At 31.2% G+C, this 20383-nt stretch overlaps 1 protein-coding gene across 3 annotated transcripts in view; it reads left to right on the forward strand.

The window, feature by feature from the left end:
- Nucleotides 1–20383, forward strand: part of LOC129231455 (protein OS-9-like) — a 60536-nt gene that overhangs the window by 26588 nt on the left and 13565 nt on the right. For 2 of the 3 annotated variants that reach the window (XM_054865773.1, XM_054865775.1), the window contains exons 7-11: nt 2604–2807; nt 9165–9266; nt 12427–12518; nt 12627–12792; nt 12935–13000. In XM_054865773.1, coding sequence (XP_054721748.1) covers nt 2604–2807; nt 9165–9266; nt 12427–12518; nt 12627–12792; nt 12935–13000 — 630 coding nt within the window. The remainder of the gene's footprint in view (nt 1–2603; nt 2808–9164; nt 9267–12426; nt 12519–12626; nt 12793–12934; nt 13001–20383) is intronic. The other variant, XM_054865774.1, reaches the window with a different exon arrangement.

A 20383-nucleotide genomic window follows, 5' to 3' on the forward strand; every position in this document is an offset into this window, starting at 1 on the left:
GTTTTGAAATTATTGGCATAGAATTCTGGAAAAAAAAAACTTTTCAGTTTGCTGTATATGCTTGATTCCACTATGAATAATATTCTATTAAGTGCGCTAAATATTTAAGGAGGTCCAATAATACTAGAACTCAATACTGGACAATATTCATTTAGTTAGTGTTTTATGCTGAGATGTTTAAAATCATGTTAAATATTGTATTTATAATTATATTTTGTCTTTTAGAGGCTTTGTGTACTTTATGTATATTTAAGTAATAAATGATTATGTTTAATTAGCTATTGTCCAGGTTTTGTCATTTTTTTTCTCAGTAAGAGGACACCTTTAGAAAAAAACACAACATTTGAATTGAATTTTATTATGAAGTTTTTTTTTACGTCTGTTTCATTTAAGAATTTATTTTTAGGTAGGGTGACGGCACCAGTAGCAGATATGCTTAAGACATCGCTCTCAGGTTAACTCAAGTTTCTGTGCCTTTTAATGAATTTAGACTTTTAAAACTATTTTTCTCTCTCGCAACTACATCTGATCTAACGTTTAGATGCTTCTGGATCCTTTGAATTAGTTAATTCTATTTTCATTTGCTAAATTTCAAAAAAAGGTCAGACACCCAGTAAAAGACACCGAAAGTTATGATGATTCCCAGCAACAGATAGGATGAGAAAAAGATGAGTACTTGACAGAATTGCACTTTTCTCTCCAAAATGTGCAAAAGTTCTGTATTTTTAGATCTAAAACCTTATTAAATTCAAATGAACATGAAACACTGACAGACCTCATGGTAGCTGTTCATAACCTTCCACCACTGCCTCGTAAATACCAACTCCCAAAATTCATTCTGATAACACTAGATGGTTGCAGCAACACACATCAGTTTTATGTGTCTAAATTTCCTACTATTTAAATCCAAACTTATGACTGTCTTGTTAGTGGACCCTTGTATGTTACTGGTGCCGTTACCCTACCATATTTTAAATACAAAGTTGACTAGAAAGGTTCATAAATGAAGCGTTATTGGGAAATATTTGTTGTTGATCACAGCTTATTTCTAAATTTAGTTTTTTTCTTTTTTTTTTTTTTTTGTTTAATTTATAAATACAGTTGTGCCTGTTAAATGAAATCATATTTCCCAAATTTATGGATTTGAAGTAACACTTTCAATTTTCCTTCGTGTTCTACTGTGTATTATTTAATTTTTTTTAATAATAAAATTACGGCCATAATCAACCTTTTGTTTGGTCCTTTCAACTTTGATATAAACAGGTGCAACTGTATTAGATTGTGTTCTATTTTTTTCTAAAGATATACTTTTAGGGGTACATGTAAAACAATAATGCTAAGTTTGATAGTGTCATAAAAATTACCAATTAATTACAATTATTATTGAAAATGTTAGAAATGTGTTTCCTTTATCTGTGATATAAAAATTTAATTTTTCTCTTCATTAGTAGTTTGGGTGTATTCTTATTTCCACCAGATCACTTCGATTCAAGTTCATTATTTTCTATTGGTCACTGTAAAAACATTTTTTTGTGACCTAGCATGATGTGTCGCTTTTTTTATTTATCTGTTTGATATTAAATTTTGTTTACTATACAGCTAGGAAATAGATTCAGAATATTATAGCATTTCTGAAGTTTAGGATTAAGCTAGTTCTGTTATGTGTTGAGAACTCTTGTGCTTCCAAACTGCAAGGGTCAATCACACCGCTAAGAAAAAAGCATAAACTCTCTGTATTTTTAGCTCGATCCATTCATTTACACCTTTAACTTCAGTTAATTTGTAGAATGCTTAATTTCATAACAAATGTTTCCTAAAAGTACTTGTTCTTAAGGCAAACAACAAAGTAATTTGTGATGAAACTATTCAGAAAAGTTTTGCATTCGTTTAACAGTTTTTTTTACAAAGTTAAGATTTGTTTCAATAGCAGTTAAGATAGTTCTTTTTTGATGTCAAATATATATATTTCTAACCTATTTTAATCATAAACAAAAATATCAAAGCAATTGTGTGGATACCTTACTTTCCTTAACAGCAAATTTATTTTTCAGTAAAAACATCTTAACTTTAGCAATGGTTTTAAAAACTTTCCCCCCTAAATGTCTAATTTTGACTTTTATTAAGTTAGTCCTCATACTTCAACAATAAAAATAAAATTACCTACTTTATTCATTAAATGAAAATCATCCCTTGAATCATTTTGTAATTTAAGTGGTAATAAACTTTATTATCCTTAGTTATCTCAAAACTATCCTTTTTGGATCAAAGCCATTTATGCAGCAGAAATCAACTAAATATCCTAAAGTATTTTGAATTATTTGATCCAGATTATCTCTGATTGCTTTATCTGACTCCTATGCCACTAAAACATTTGATTTCCATTTTGCAATTCGAGAAGAGAGAACTTTTTGTACTTTAAAACATATATGTTAAAACATAAAATCTGTTGACTATTAATTGCATTGGTGAAATTTGTTTAGAGTTTGCTTGGTATGTACATATTTACGTGTGAGGTAGTTTCTTGTATTTGTAACATTAGAATAAAACTGTTACATTTTGGGAAGTGATATAAGATAGGATAATTTTCTTTCTCTTCTCTTTAGAAGAAAATGCTTTAGCAGAAGAAAAAAGAAGCCAGTGGTTAAGCAATCAGCAAGAACGGTTGCAAATTATGAAGAATGTAAACTTATTTAAAGTTGAAAATGAAAAAGTTACCAAACTAAAAGATTTATACACAGATATAAGTCAAGATTTTAAATCAAAAGATTCTTCCGTTGAAAGCGAGATTTCAAAATCCTTAAAAAAAGGTTAGTTAAATTTTCATGTCAGTTTTTTTTAAATAATTATTATAGAGTGAAACCTGTGTAAGTTGACTACTTGCAGTGCATTACTTTTGAGGTCAACTTAAGCAGGTGGGCAACTTATAGAGGTTGATTGATATGATATGGGACTAATTCTGTGCCTGAAAAGAGCAGTCAACTTAGGCAGGTGATCAACTTTTTACAGGTTTTACTGTATTATATTTAAAGCTTTGTTAATCTGATTTTTTTTTTAAATTTAAAAGTTGTTTTTTGTGAAATGATGCCATGTCACTCAATTTTCTTCTAAAAGCAAATGAGCTCTGGGAAATAACTTATCATACATGACTCCTAATAGTTTTTCCAGCTTCTTAAGGTTTTACATTTTTTGTCAGACCCTCGTTATGCATTATAAACTACCAATAAAATAAAAGGTATTAATTCAATGGTAAAAGCTCCTGTGTTTCACTGTTACAAGGATCCTCTTTTTCAATCCAAAATCACTTTTGCATCGTAAAAGGGGTTGATTGTAAGCCTGAAACACTACTTCAATTCATTGCAAATTTTGGCATTTTAGTGTTGTATCTTATGCTTTTCAGCACCATTATAATTTTTTACTTAGAAAGTATTTGGCTACCCAAACAGTAGACCTGTAAATATAGTACAATCTCGAATCTCTAAGAGAAGAGAAACTAATTCAAGTTTTCGACTTACCAAGGCTTAGAAAAAATTACACTCATATTTCTCAGAATTATACACACATACATTGTATTTTTAGGAATAGTGCAATTTCTTGTCCCAGGCTTATAGCAACCTTAGAAAACTGTTTTGCATTTCTGTTATTTTTTTATTTGTCACCTTCTAAAGAACAAGGTAACAGGCAGTTAACAGTGCTAAGTAATACTTATTTATGTGAAGGATTAATGTAAGTACTAAAATGTTATTATCATTCACTGTCCCTAGGTAAAGTTTCCGTCATTAAAAGTCTGCCTAGTCAGCAAAAGAAAAAAAAAATTTAAAAAAGAAACATATCTCTAAAATAGATTTTTGCAATGTTGCAAGCATGCTTCCTAATTTGAAATTTTTTTTTTGCTTTATTGCATACATTAATGTGTTTCTTACATAGTTAAAACTTTTCCCCAGCATTTTGTGTCATTGCCATCCAACACTTTTTGCAGACTTTCATGACCACTAGGTGCAACTGGCTTGCTTAAATAACTTTCCGTTTTAGTAGCAGCAACTATAACTTCATTAGTAAAATAAGAATTTTGTGTGTAAAAATTTCTAAGCTTCCAGGTTAGGTATGTTTAATATCAAAGTAAATAGAAAAAATAATGCCAGTCATTACCATCCTTACTCACATTGAGGTTCTTTTAACATAATTGTTTTTTTTCTTTTTTTTTTTCTTTTTATGCTCATAATAAGTGAATCTTTGTTCAAAGTATGTAGAATTTTAACAAAGGCAACCATATTTTATTTCTTGTCAGGTGAAGTACGGCAAAATTTCACTACCATCCATATTATTACCATTCAGTACAAATGTTATAAACATGTGGATGGTCAAGATAGGCTGAGGATAAAATGATACTTCTTGTATTATTTCTAGTATTTCAGCTGCTTGATGTTTTGGAAAATAATTTTTTAAACTATGGATGTTTTAAGCAGTAAGTTTCCTCCCTTAAGCTGGGGCTAAGGTAGAACTATGTGCTATATACCGATGTAAGTACCAAACTTACTGCTCAAGCTTTGCCTTCAGTTTACCAGTTGAACTGCACCGTGTCTGCGCTCTTTTGCTGGTGAGGTTAATTTACTTTATCTACCAATTTGTTGCCACTCTTCTGCCTCCAGCTCGGTTATTCCCTATTCCAGACTGATGAGTCCATAATCGGGAGGAAACTGCAGTTTCTTGATGGGGATAACCAGGATGTCAGTATATTGCATGCATATGGATGTTTTATTCAATAAGTTTAATTGTAATTCATTTGAAAAACTAATTGATGATTATTTAAAGCATTTTCCCTTACTTTGGCATTTTTAGTTTGTTTCTGTTTTAGATAATAAATTTAAGGAATTGTTCATTCTTCAATTGATTAATGAACCAAAATCACTTAAAACTAAGCAAAAAAATTGCTTTCATAAAATTTGTCAAGTTTTACATATTTTATCCTCAATATCTCTAAAATATGCAAGGATGTTTTGTAAACTTCTGTAGTTTTCCAAAAAACATATGTAACCTTTCAAAAAATGCCAGGAGGGCAAAATAACACCTTTCCAAAGAATCACTTATATTTATATACATACATATGTACTTTGCATCCACTTTGCATAACAATTAAGAAATTATTCATCAGCATTTTGCTAAATCTGGTATTCAATTTTTTGACTGCTTACCAAGTATTGTTATACTGGGTTGTTAGCTGCTTCTGAATAAGCAGACTTCCTAATTTTCATTTTTCAACAATTTCTTTCATCATAGTTTTTTTCAATAACTTGATGGTTTTCTGTTATTGTGGAAAGTACTGGAAGAAATTTTGAAATGAAAAGAGCTATTTTGCCTTTCTTTTTTATATACAAACTCAAAAGTTCTAATTTTATTGGCAACCAATAGCACATTTAAAAGCTTTTTACCAGTAACTTTGTCAGAGATAAAAAGCAGAATGATGAGGTGAGGAATAAGTTTTCTTTTTTCACCAGAAAACTGGGGGAAAATGACCCCCCTCCTCTTGTTCACAACGTGATCAACTGGCTCTGAAGTAAAGCCCAAATAATCCGAATTCTGGGTAAAATACTGAGATAAATAAAGACTACTGCAGCCCACTCATACACACTCTCCCCTATTATCTCACCCCAATCCACTGTTCTTAAAATTTCTATGGAAAAAGTATGAAAAACTTCAAGTAAAGATCTTTAAAACTGGTTTTACTATAAAAACTGCAAAGGAAAAACCATGATTGAAACCTCAACAGCATCAAGGAATTAAAAAAAAAAAATTCAAGATAACATTGTAAAATACATAAGTTTTTATGCAGGGGATTTCGAGACATCAAGGGTTTTGAGATAAGGAAGTTCAAGATATCAAGGTTTGACTGTAATTGCCACTCGACACATGGCAACTAAGCATTTTACTTAGGCAATTAAAAAAAAAAACTCAACCAGCCACATTTTAAAAACCAAACCAGTGGAGGATAAACAAGTTTTGGGGCCCATTGCAACACATTTTTTGTGGGTCTATCACATAACTATCTGCCCTTGCACATTGAATGTAAAAAATTTATCATGTGCATATTTTAATACCCCTCAGTGGCCATATGAGGGTAGAGGCCTCTCACAGTTGTGACATTTACAACATTTTAAATCGGCCACTGTCAATCACAAATAACTCATATTTCAGTGATTTTTTTTTTCCTTTCAAAACAAGTAATTTCTATTTTGTTGCATTTAGTTTGCAATGAAATAACAATCCAAAGTTACCACTTAGGAATCCATATTGCCAATGGATAAGAAAAGCGACTATTCCTTTCTTTCCTACTTCACTCCCTTCAAGAAGTAGTAAATGCAAATTTGCATGCATGTACAAGGGTCATTCAATAATTTAAGAGAAACTGACCTGGAGAAAACACTCCTTATTTCTATAAGATAAGACTTTTCCTGCTTACAAAGTAACTTGTATCAGCATTTATGAACTTGTTCCAACAAGTATCTAGTATTTTTATCTTGGCTGCAAAGAGCTCAGTCTCTGTGTCAGAGCCACTTTCCCACAAATTTCTTGACATCCTTTTATCCTGGAGCTTATTCCCGCTTAATGCCTCCTTCAGTGAACCAAACAAGGGGAAATCTCAGGGAACAGAATCAGAGCTATGAGAGAAATGATTCAGTACCTCCCAGACCATTTTATCAATTATTTCACTAGTTAATTGAGCAACTTAAGTATGTGCCTTGTCTTGCTGGAGAATAGCACCTCTCCTCTAAAAACCACAACGTTTCTCACTCATGGCTGGCTTCACCTTCTTCAAAAGCATATCTGAGTAGTGTTGGCTGTTAATTGTACTCTACAATTCAAGCTTGAAGTGAGGAAGTTGAAACTTCAATATGCCAGAACGGTTTTGTCAAACACTGATTCTTGACCATATTTGAACTATTGTATCCACTTGTGAAAGTTTCCGTAGTTCAAACAACTTTCACCATGCACTTAAGTCGTCCTAGAGAATATAATAATTTTTTCACCTTCAACAATTAAAAAGAAAAAATCGCAGAACTTTCTTCAATGTGGATTTTTGAAGAAGGCCTCTCAGCATTTAACTTAATTTTAAGGTTTTAAGTAGAGCAATGTTGATTAATTTTTTGATTAAAATTCATCCCAGTGATGCCAACTTAAGATCCCAAATGTATCAAACTTGTACTACCAACAGTCTTTTCCCCACACTAGTTTGTCTCTTTAGTTGTTAAATGACTCATACATTAGTTTTGAATGCTTCTTGGAGGCGGGAGTAAAAAGAAGGAAATGCAAATGAATGAAATTGCAGTTAGATCCCTTATGTCAATATTTTTTCCACATCTTACTTTTATAAGTGGCTCCTTTTAGTTTTTTGAAAAAATATGGTCCTAGAATAAAGTGACTACTAGTTAAAATCAAAAGGTTCTACTAAACTTAAAGTGCCTTCCAGTCACTTGGCCAACTAAAAATTTTAATTTTCAGGTCTACCAAAAAGTAAGTACTGTTAAATAACACAAAAAATAGTTCCAATAATTAAGAGCTAACCTTAATTAAAAAGTGAACGAAAGTAGACTCCAGATTATTCACATGCGTCTTAACTGTGGGGGTGTATTATCTGCGGCCTCTCACACTTTCATAGCTTGCGTTCGACGAGCTCAACCAGTAGCTACCGGTTAACCGATCACATGACGACTAATGATCACGAGCTTCAATCAACCAATTAACAGCTTAAAATGGCAACCGGTGTGGTAACCAATAGATGATAGAATGCTGCAGATAGTAACCGGTTACTCACCGGTCGACCGGTGAGGTTCGTTAAATGCAACCATAAAAAGCTGGTATTTTCATTAATTAATTAATCCATATTAAAATTATAAGTCTTTGATATTTATGATTTAAATTTTTGTTTGTAATAAAACTTTACAATCTTAATTTTAAAATATTAATGAATGACTTTGCTGCAAAATTACTCTTCTTATACAAACTTTAGTTTAATGCATTTAAAAATGCAAATTGCTTTTCATTTCTTTCATATGATACCAAACATATACATGACTGAAAAATGTTCAAAAATTGAATGGAAAACTTAGGGAACTTTGTTAAAACCTTGAAAATCAATTTACTTAATTGGTTGCCACCCTGAATTTCATATTTTTAATTGTTTTCCTCCCTACTTTTGTTTTAAATGTAGCTCTTGCCAATTTTCTCTTAGAGATTGCTTCACTGTTGTTTATCATTTTATCAAATTGATAAATGTAGATATTAAAGTTTTTTCTTTCCTTCTTTTTTTTTTGCTTTGTCACATAACTACATCACTATGGAATGGAAAAGTGGTAGAATGCTAGTAATGTTTTTCTACTTCATGCTACAGCTTGCACTAAGTTAATTTTATTTTTAAGTACCTTAAAGTTTCATTTTTTCCCTTTTTTCTTCTTTTATGAGGTTTTGAAATACAGAAGTTGAACTCTAATATTTTACTACAGGGTGCGGAGAAAGTTTCCACAATTTTATTTGATATTTCAATAGGCCTTAACTAACACATAATTCAACAAATCAACAAGTTAAAGCAATAAAATTTCTTTATTGAAATGATAATAATAACATTAAACAAAAAAAATTATAACAATTGTTCAAAATTGGCTCCTTGGGCCTCAATACATTTACGGAGGCGCAGTCTGAAATTGCTGACGATGCTCGCGCACGCATCCACCGTTATCTCATTCCAGGCATTTTGCAGTGGTTGGACGACCACTTCATGGACGGCCGGCAGTCCCTCCAGTCTCCTTGTAGCGTTTCACAGCGTTATAGACTGTTTTGCTCTTGAATCCCGTCGTTCGAATAATATCGGCTGTTTTCATTCCCTTGTGTAATTCAACAACAGTAACACGCACATTTTCACGATTCATAGCTAACTAACTCAATGAACTAACAAGGAACAAAATGATTAAATCTCAAATACTTTTAATGCCAATAAACAATATGTGCCAAATAAATCGCCAACATACGATTTTAACGCCAAAAAAACGTTTTAAATAAAATTGTGGGAACTTTCTCCGCACCCTGTATATATATGCTATCTAAAAGAATTACTCAGATTATTTGTTAAACTATATTCTCTTCTAATTTTTGAATCTTTGCATGCTTTTTTATAGCTGATAATTTAAAAACTGCTACTGAAAAAGATAGAAGTAACACAGAAGCAGAAAAAGACGAAAAATCTGCTTTATTGAAGTTGTGGAAAGAATATGACATGGGTTTGTATTTTCTGAAGGGTAAAAATTCACATTTGACTTGAGCCTTTAAAATGTTTTTGCCTAAACAATTTGTATTATTTTTACCCTGCAGTCTGTTGTGTTCGTTTTTTCAATAGATACAAAGAAAAAGTTATTTCTGGTACAGGTAATTTTTGCTATCTGCCACCTCTGCTCTCTCAAATTTAGTCTTGAATTAATGGAACTTTCTTGGGTCTTTGATATTAGACTAAAAATCTGAACAATGACATGTTCAAACAATGGTCATTGAAAGCTGGTCCTGCTAACCAGGTAGATTTTTAATCCTTTAAAAGCAAATTTCATGCATTAAAAATCGGAAATACACCTCATTATTATTTATATTTCAAGTAAAAGAAAATAAGAAAAAGATTTTATTTAAATCTTATGTACATTTTTTTTTTTTTTTGGATACAAAATATCTAATGTTAAAAATCGAACTAGTAGTGCAAAATTTCTCATTTCCCTACCATCCTCCATTTTATTTCTAGAAAGTTAGTTGTTTTTATGCAATTGATCGTTATTATGGTCTGTACTGTCTCAGCATATTTCACTCCTAAAAAATAAGTTTTACTGCTCTAAAAGTAGAAAGGTGTAGCTTCATTTTTTATGCCTTGAGAAAATCCATAGCAATATCTCTATTGCTAAGAGCTGTCCATATGAATGATCTCACTCTTTTTTCAAATGTAACTCCCTCTCCCCTTTTATCACAAATTGTTACACCTCGCCTTTTCCCAGCCCTTGTCATGTCACACTTTATTACATAAGCATGTTATGAAAAATGGGTAATGTCGCACTTGTTACCACCCAGCAAGCAAGATGATACTTTTTGAATAAAAGAAAAAATTGAACACACACACACGCTTTAAAATCTTCAAATTTTTTTGAATCCTGTTCATTATCCTTTCTTTTTTTTTTTTTTTTCAATATTTCTTAATATTTTTTGTGTTTTTATAGCATTGCTGTTAATAAATATTAATAGTCAAAAAAAAAAAAAAAAGACTAAAATTCTGCATTTATTGTTGCCTTCTGATCATATTTATGTTAAAAAATGAAAATGATCAAGAATTACTTCAATGATCAATAACTTCCCCATCTATAAGAGCCAACATCAGACATTCCTCACTGCAAGTAGTTAACTCAGTTGAACCTGTTTAAAATGAACTCAAAGGTACCTTTAAAATTATTTTGTTTTAAATGTAGTTTGTCTTATCCAGAAAACAATTAAAAGAGTTATGTGTAAATACAATAGGATGGAGATCACAAATGTAGTTGGTCTTTGCAGTAATTAGTTCTAAGCATGTTTGAATAAACAATGTTCCACTATATTTACAATCGATCTAGAAACTGGAATCAGCAGCTAACACTTTCTGTAGATAAGCTAAAAAAAGTAAGACAAATATTTGATTTTTAAGGGAGGAAGGAGGATCTTTGTAAATATATGCATATTTTGGAACCCATCCTTGATATAACAAGTTGTTAAAAAAAAATATTTAATTTAAAAAATTAAGCTGCATTTTATAAGTGAATAAATGTAATCATAGTGTTTTAGAATTATGGGTAGTGTTTCATATTTTATTATTATTATTTTTTTAAAATAAAACTTGGTTGATCAATTTTGTATCTCAGATATGTAATAAGCAGGAATACCCTGGGTCATTGTAACAAAAATTAATTTTTTGACTTAAAATTTGACTTAAAATTTAGTTTCAATATTTTTTACAGACTTCTTTTTAAGCCTAACATAACATTTTATTAGTGCTAGAAAAGCATATGGTATGGAAATAAAGCTCCAAACAATTTTTGGATTCAGTAGTTAACAGCATTATTAAAACCAAATTTTCCTGTATGGTTTATGCATGAGTAACGAAATCCAGTTTCAAAGATGTTCCAACCTGCATTTTGACTTTTCTCTACTTCTTAGCTTTTATCCTTAGGTTAACCTGCATTTTTACTTGCAAAGAGACCTGAAAATTTGGAACATTTTCAATTCAATGGTATAAGATTAAGATTTCCGAGATTTAGAGAAATATCTGGTGCCATTTGTTGCTGACAATCATATTCAATGATAAAAAAAAAAGATGATGTTAAAGGCTTTAATATTCTGGAGAAGATAACTGAAGTTTTGAAATTATTAAGTTGTGTAAAAACAGGAAAAGTAAACTGAAATAAAGAGGATACTGATAAAGTAGGAAAATAACCTGGAACAAAGCGTCAGAGGGGATTCAATTATTTAAATTTATCATAATGACAGATGTTTTATGGGTTGGATTATTGCATGGAAAGCAGGACGAGGGGTTTATTGTTTTAAGCTATTAGAGTGTCAGGCTATTCTGGAAATTAGGAAAAATTATTACTGCAGTAGGATTGTGGGCGCTTGGAATTACGGGCCAGCACAGAAATTTTGGGGCCCGTTCCAAATGACTTTTCCAGACCCTCCTCCATATTATTTACCTCTATTTAACACCTAGTTTAAAAGATATTGGGCTCCCTTCAGACTCGAGCCTGGGCCAACAGGTGTCCCTTCTCCCCTCCCCCATGCAGGCTCCTGCTTGGAACAGCTTACCGTAAGAGGCAGTAATCAGTAAGGGGGTAGATAGAGCTTTTAGGGGGCTATTGATCTTCATTGTTGACTGACAAATTGACTAGACCAGCATAGCTGGGCACAGAGCCTGTTGATTGTCGTCTCATTTGTATTTGTGTAAGTTATGTCTATTGATAGCAAGCTTACAATAGATGTATTGTTAACTGATGCAGATCTAGTTGAAAGTCACAAATAGTGCATAAGACAATGATAGTGATTCTGACTGTTCTTACATAGATGAAATGCAAAAATATCAACTTAAATTAAAATGAAACAGATAGAGCATTAAAATCATATCTTGTATCTTTTTTTTTTTTTGATAAATATTGCATTTATTCCTTCAATTTTAGCCATAGCCTATAATATCCGGAAAGTTTGCCATGACCTGAATAACTCTGGATTTTAGAGACTGTATTGAGGGCAAATTCCTATAAGTTGAAGCATTTTTTCTGTTTTTATTTATTTATTTATATATTTTGCATGTTCTTGAAGTTATTAGTATGTATAACATAATTTTACGTGTAAGAATTGTTCTTTTATTGTAAATACTTTTTGATCTAGAAATTGAAAAATTGAAGTCGTCATTACCACCTGAGAAATTTGCTTCTTTGAAGAATGATATTGAAAAACAGTTTGATTCAATAATGAATGAGGTAATTCCTTGTGTATATAATTTTTGTTGTCAACCAAGTAATTCTATTTGTGTTGCCAATAAGATAATGTCTAGGTTAGTGGCTTATTAATATATTTAATACTTTTAGGCAGAAAATATGGAATCAGATCCCAATGAGAAAGGAAAAAGTGCTGCAATTTCTACACTCACATCAACACTGAAGCACCTTTTGGAAAAACTTAATAAAGCTACGACGGATGTTCTTGAAGCTTCTAAGAAACTCAGCAAAGTTACGTCTAGTCTTGAATCTGATGGTGAGTGATTAATTTTACAGTTTGTTAGTAAGAAAAGATACTCAACATGTAAAATTTTGAAGCTTGAGATAGCAAAAATGTTTTGAATATTCATTGCATTAGCTATTACGGTTGCTAAAATTATTTTGCTGCTTGTTTTTAGAAGCTGGTGTTACCGATAAGGAAACAGTTCAGGAGAATACAGAGAAGGAAACTGTAGAAATTGAAGGTCAGTTAACTCTATTTTGACTGTTCCAAATAACTAACACGTATTCATTTTAAAAGAGATAAAAGCTATCTCTATAAAACTTGACACCTTTTCGATTCAGCCTAATAAATTTAGTTCTTCATTTTCTTTTAAATTTTGGGATTATTTTACTTTTCTTTAGATGAACTGGTATGGAGATGAAGCCAAAATCATGGAATGTTGTTTTTGGTTTATTGCAGAGAATATTTCTTTTAAGTCTTTTCACATATTTGGAGGACTTGATTTTAATGGGTGAGGGGATTGTTTTTTTTAATGCAGTTATGAGGTGTATTAAGCCTTTGTCATGAATTGTGCTTTCCTTTTTAGGCTATCATTGATTTTATATCTGAAATAACACACTCATTGAATTGTACTAAGACCATGTGAACTAATTCTGGTACAAAATGCTTTTGGTCTCTTTAGAGATGTAAAGTTTCCATAAACTTTGAACTCCTTAAAAATATAATTTTTACCAATTAAAATGCAGTTTAATAGTTATATTTTCGTACAAAACTTAAAAAGTGGTAAATATTTAAAAATATATGCAGGCTATATTATTTTTACTTCTTTAGAAATATGCATAAAGCTTTTAATATTAAGAAAGCCTCTCTGTTTTCTAGTACCAGTAGATTTCTATATTCAAAAGACTGAAAGTTATCCAAATTAGACGATTCACCATTTGACAATTAATTCTGAGTAAGGTGTGCTTTATGTAAATCGTTTAACCAATTATTGAACTTTTTTTTTTTTGTAAATTGTGAAATTTTCAACAAGTTTTTAGTCTTTTCCTATTAACTACTTTTACATGCTTTAACATAAATTTGTTCACACACATTAGATGAAAATATTAAAATTTTAACTTAAACATTCTAATTAAATCATGTTTATTGATATAATACTGTCCTGTGCATGAATTTTCAGTTTAGTGAGAAAAGTAGCATATAATACTGTTATGTACAGAAAAATGAATTTATCTTACAACATGCCATGCATTATGAAAGTAAATGTTTTCATGAGGCATACTGAACATTATATATATATATATATATATATATATATATATATATATATATATATATATATATATTAAAAACATATTAAACAGGATAATATTGGAATACCATAAACCACAAGTCCAAACATGTGTAAAGTGCTAAACAAGTAAGCCAGGTAAATATAAACATCAATAAAACCAACCCCATCATCCTATGGTCGAAAGACCAAAAAATTATACTAAAACTAAATGTAGCGTGTACTGTTCCGAAAAGCTAGCAGTCAGGATTACATTGGGCTAAATGCACCACATGTGAAAAATGAATGCAGATGTTTGAAACTAAGACCTAAAACTAAGCACTGGGGTTTCGTTTTGGACATTAGAAGCCAAGGCTATCAATAATGTCCTTCCACGGTACCGACAGCGAAAAATCAAAAGTCTTACCTATGTGTCCGGGAGCAAATTCAAATCTGTATTCATCAATTCAATTTTCATGCCAGTAGATAAAAATAAATTTAAAACAAAACCAATGAAATGAATAAAAAGTAAATAAAAAAATCATCCAATAAATCAGGTCCAAAAACATTCCAGGTCAACTGAAAAACATTTCAAAAAACATCATCAACATGATCTTCTGAAGATGTCAGAGTTTTTATTTTTCGTCTAAAGCTCAAATATTTAAGGAAGCTAAAAAATTCGTTATCTCAGTACAACTTTAAAATTTCACATTTTGAATTGTTATGCTACGATCTTTTAATATATAAAGTTCGTTCCAAGATAAAAAATATTGTTTTTGTATGTTCAGCTTCTTACAGAAATCTTTCGACAATCTTCATCTCTCAAAAATTCACAATAACCTCTTGGAATTTTTTCCACTTCGGGATCTTGAAATAATGTTTAGTTTCAAATTCAATTCCCCTTTTTCCAAGAAAATTCTTAATTATTATGATGCGGCTAAAAATTATGAAAAATACTTAGACTTCAAATGTAATTGTGTTAATTTTTCTGACAATGAATTTTTCAACTCTACTTTTGGTCATGTTTTAAACTGGCGATCTGAATTTTATGCAAAATAATAACCTTAAAAACATTTTTGTACTTGGTACCAAATTCCGTCCCAACTTTAGGATTAATTTTTAGATAGTCTACAACAGACTTTCCAGTGAACTTGATGGTTTTATTAGAAAACTCTCCTACTGTTACAATATTCTACCTGTTGCTTTTCTAGAATACAGACACCATTTTCTGCTTCATTTAAAAGTGAAACTTCGTGAAATTATCAATAGGGACTCTTCTTTTTCCCTGCAGATAATCTTATTTCCCATAAGAAACTTAAAGAAGCATATGTTTTCACTGTTATTGACAAAGCCAGCTCCAATATTTCTATCTGTTGTAAAAAACCTTATGCTACTTTTATGAAATCTGTATTAGGAAAAACTACTACTTATAAATGCACCACACTAAATGAATCTTCCATCATAAAAAAATTTTTTTGCTGCCTACAAACTCATGAAATTACCCTGTTCTTAGACTATTCCATTTACCTTGCCTTTACGCAATTCCCAAATTCCACAAAACACCTGTTTCTTTTCATTTTATCTGTTCTGCCAGTAACACCATTTTGAAAAATCTCAGTGTTAAACTTGAATTTTATCTTAAAAAGATTTTAAACCAACTTAAGCTCTGTCAAGAGAAATGGTATTGGATAATTGATAACAACAATGATGTGATCAAATTACTTAATATGTTCGACATCTTTCATCTGGAAACATTTGATTTTGAAAATCTGTTTACCAACATTCCACTCAATGAACTGCAATTCACAGTTACTGAACTTTTCAAAACAGTCAATACTTCACTCAATATTAATGAGGAATTTTTTCTCAAACCTTTTAATTTTGTATCTTTTACAACTTTTTCAAAAATGGCAATTCTTGCTTTCAACAAATTAATGTTATGCTATGGGTGCTAATTTTAGTTCTACCCTAGCTAACCTTCTTCTTTTATTTTATGAAAGAAAATTTTCTATTGATAATCCTGGTACTACACCTTTTTGTTGCAGATATATCAATGATTTATTATGTATCAACTACTCCAACTTTTCTGAACTCAGCAAAAAGATTTATCATAATTCCCTCACATTAAAAAAGACTAGTTCTGATTGTAAAATTTTTAATTTTCTTGTCATTAAAATTAATATCGACTTCAACTGTAAAACCACTATTTAAGATAAAAGACACGAATTTCAATTCAAAGTTAACTGTCTGCAAAGTTTTTCTTCTTGCCTCAGTAAAAAAGTTTTTATTGCCATCATTGTTTCGCAAGCCATCAGAGTCAAAAGATTTTGCAACACTCTTACAGCTTTCAATCAAGGAATAAACCTACTTAAAAATAAACTACTTGAAAACAATTTCCCAAATAATATCGTAAATAATATTTCCTCTAGCATAGCCTTTAATCAACACTTTGCTTCACTGTAACCTTTTAAATGTTCACTAGTATGAATTTTCTGCAGAAAACCATGTGATTGGACTTCATTCGATGATGTTTTTTGAAATGTGTTTTCCCAGTGGCAGAAACGCCGCGACACGGCGACGATGTCGCGGACAACGGAACCCTTTCGCGGACAGTTCTGTCCGTGCTAAAAAAAAAGTAAAAATTGTCCGCAAAAAAAAAAATAAATAAATAAAGCTGTCCGCACCTGTCGGACATAATGAACTGCTGACGCAGGGAGAGAATGATCACACACCTGATTATTCTTGTTTGCCTGCCTGCGGCACTTATAAAACAAAACAAAAGGATCTTTTTCAAATTGTTTACTGAAAAAGTAAATCTAAAATCAAAATAACGCATATTTCTGTGTACAAAAAAATAAAGTCGGCATATTTCTGTGATGCAAGCGATACTTAACTAACGTAGTGAATAATTTTGCCTGTTTGTTTTTATCATATCATTAGCAGTGTTATAAAGTTCTCTAAAAACGCAGTGTAAGAACTTTTTCTTCCCGCTAATGACTTAAAAAAAGGAAAGAAAATTATCATCGCATTGAAAATGCGATCACTTCAAATACGGTTACCAGCTTTAAAATTATCGGTTACCAGCTTTAAAATTATCGCCATTTAGTGTCTGGTGTTAAACCTTTACTCATCCTTTTTTTTTTTCAAGACTCCGAATTTTCAGTGAATATGTCAGTGATATTAATAAAATTCAATATGCACCCCTGTTAAATGGTAATTCTAAAATTATTTTATTTTAATAAACTTTTTTATTTACCTTTTTTATACTTTTATTGATTCCATTTTGATAAATGCAATCTGATTGCATCCGATATGAGAATTGAAATTTTACTCTTTTTTTTCAACCTAACTTTGCTTCATATGGAGGCAAATAAATGAAAAGTCCATTAAAACCCCATTTTAAAATGAAATTCTGTTTTTGTTTGAGTCAAAAACTTAACTGCTGAATAGATGGTTTAATTTTAGTTTTTCTGCAACTGTGTCTATAGATATTAATGATCTGTTTATCATAGGCTTCTAAAATGCAATTCTAAAACAATTTAAAAAAAATTCTTTTATGAGCCATTTTTATACTTTCAAAAAATGAATTGATTTTTCACAAATAAAATGGACCCTGTGAAAAATCCTGGACAAGGCCCTGTTCAATAGCCAACGCATGTTTGCAAATGTCAGGTGCCCACCAAGGACAGAGGGGTGAGGGGTCATCAGATTGCACCATTGAAACTTTTAGGAGGTAATTTGAGAAAGATTTTGGTCTCAGTTTTTTTTTGGGGGGGGGGGGGGAGGTCTCTTTCTTGGGAGGGGAGTGCTTCAAAGAATTTGGGGAAGTGAACCATCGTCTTTGGGGGGGGGGGGGGGTCCTGCCTTATTTCGAAAATAATTATTTGAAATGACTGGTTTCTTTTTTTATTGAAACCACGCCCGAAATTTTGCACATATATTATGAAGTTTTAAAAGCTTGTCACAGACAGCTACAAAACTTTTTGCCACTGGGTGTGTTTTTCGGTCAACCTGGAATGTTTTTGAACCAGATTTTATTGGATGATCCTTTTATTTATTTTTTATTCATTTGATTGGTTTTATTTTAATTTTATTTTTATCGACTGGCACGAAAATTGAATTAATGAATACGGATTTGAATTTGCACCCGAACACATAGGTAAGACTTTTTATTTTTTGCTGGCGGTACGGTGGGGGAACATTATTGATAGCCTAGGCTTCTAATGTCCCAGACAAAACCCAAGTGCTTAGTTTTAGGTCTTAGTTCCAAAAAAACTGCATTCATTTTTCACATGTGGTGCGTTTAGCCCAACGTAATCCTGAATGCTAGCTTTGTCGGAACAAGATATCCTACATTTAGTTTTAGTATAATTTTTTGGTCTTTTGACCATAGGATGAAGTTTCCACTGCTGAAGAATTCTGGCTTCGTCTTTGTCATTTATCTATGTTGTAACCTTGTTTTCTTGTTGTTTTATTGATGTTTATTTGTTTGGCTGCTTTGTGCATCTTTGGGCTTGTGGTTTATGGTAATCTAATTTTATCCTCTTTAATATATTTTCAATATATACAAGGTGTTCCGTTTTAACCTGCAAGACCTTTATTTTCGCAACTGTTAGCCCTAGATATATACTTCCAATTAAAAAAATGTTCAAAAACAGATACAGAGTTAAGATATTGAAAGTTTGAAGCAAAAATAAAAATACAAAGTTTAACTTTTTAATGGGCCCCAGGTCCTCTAACTAATATTTAGCAAAATAATCTCAAGTGAAAACTATTACTGACACAAGAAACTTGACATTTGTGCGACCAAAACTGAAGAAGACATTCTAGTTCAAAGTTTTAAGGGACCATACGGAAGATGAGGTTGGAAGTTATCACCCTTTCAGAAGAAAGACAGGTCGTCAAAGTAAGAAAAATGAAGTATTTATATTTTTCGTTACTATTCAAAAACAAATGCAAATGTTATGCCGTGACACGCAAAAACAAACTACAAAACCTCAAACAATTTGAAAAACCACACTCTAAGAACACATATAATTTTACGCACTCGTTAATCGCTATATTTTCCCCCAAAAGGTGTCATTGACGACGAGTGAAACGTGGTGTAAGTCACAAAACGCTGTGTTTCATATCTCAGAGAATATTGGTTGTACTAATTTCAAACTTTTTGTGTTGGAACTTTTTTTCAATGAAGATAATTTCCCTAAATATAAGTTAGGGGACCTGGGGCCCGTATAAAAAGTTAAATATTGTATTTTTTGTCTCATTTTTATTTTTACTTCAAACTTTCAATAGCTTAACTCTGCATCTGATTTTGAACATTTTTGCAATTGGTAGTATACATCTAGGACTAACAGTGTCAAAAATAAAGATCTTGCAGGTTGAAAAGGAACCCCCATGTATGTATATATATATATATATATATATATATATATATTAAAGAGGAAAAAATTAGAATACCATAAACCACAAGCCCAAAGGTTTTCAAAGTAGCTAAACAAATAAGCCAGGTAAATATAAACATCATTAAAACAACAGGCAGACAAGGTTACAACATAGATAAATGACAGAGATGAAGCCAGTACAATTCAGCAGTGGAAACTTCATCCTATGGTCGAAAGACCAAAAAATTTTGTACTAGAACTAAATGTAGTATGTCCTGTTCCAAAACAGCTAGCATTCAGGATTACGTAAGAGTAAATGCGCCACATGTGAAAAATGAATGCAGATTTTTAGAACTAAGACCTAAAACAAAGTACTGGGGTTTCGTCTCGGATATTAGAAGCCAAGGCTGTCATTAATATCTCTCCACCGTACCGCCAGAAAAAACTCAAAAGTCTTACCTATGTGTCCGGGGGCAAATTCCAATCCATGGTCATCAGTTCAATTTTCATGCCAGTCGATAAAATTTAATTTTCATTTTTTCCAAAAGTGTTTTTTTTTTTCAATTTAGTGTCAAAGGAAACGTTTTGCATACCAATAAATACTTATTCTTTGCTGTGATATTGATGACTAGGGGCCCGTCCCAAACTTGTTCGGGTTGAAAAGTTATCTGTCTTAAATAGTATGCAGATTTTTGTGTTTTGAAATACCATGGTATACAACATTTTTCGTTTCGTTTTTATGAGAGTTTTGAAAGAAATGGATGCACTTCTCATTTCCTAATAAAGAGAGATCAACCTTTACTTCCCCATGAACAATATAATATATATATATATATATGATTTCTAGAAATATTCTTGACTGACCTGCTTCTGGCCCAATAAGAATAATACTGTAAATCATATTTCTCTATATTTATTTTACTTGAGGTCCAGTTCCATTGCATACATAAGACAAATTCAAGTTTCGCTA

This window comes from Uloborus diversus, chromosome 10 (genome assembly GCF_026930045.1).
Source record: "Uloborus diversus isolate 005 chromosome 10, Udiv.v.3.1, whole genome shotgun sequence".
NCBI lineage: Eukaryota > Metazoa > Arthropoda > Arachnida > Araneae > Uloboridae > Uloborus > Uloborus diversus.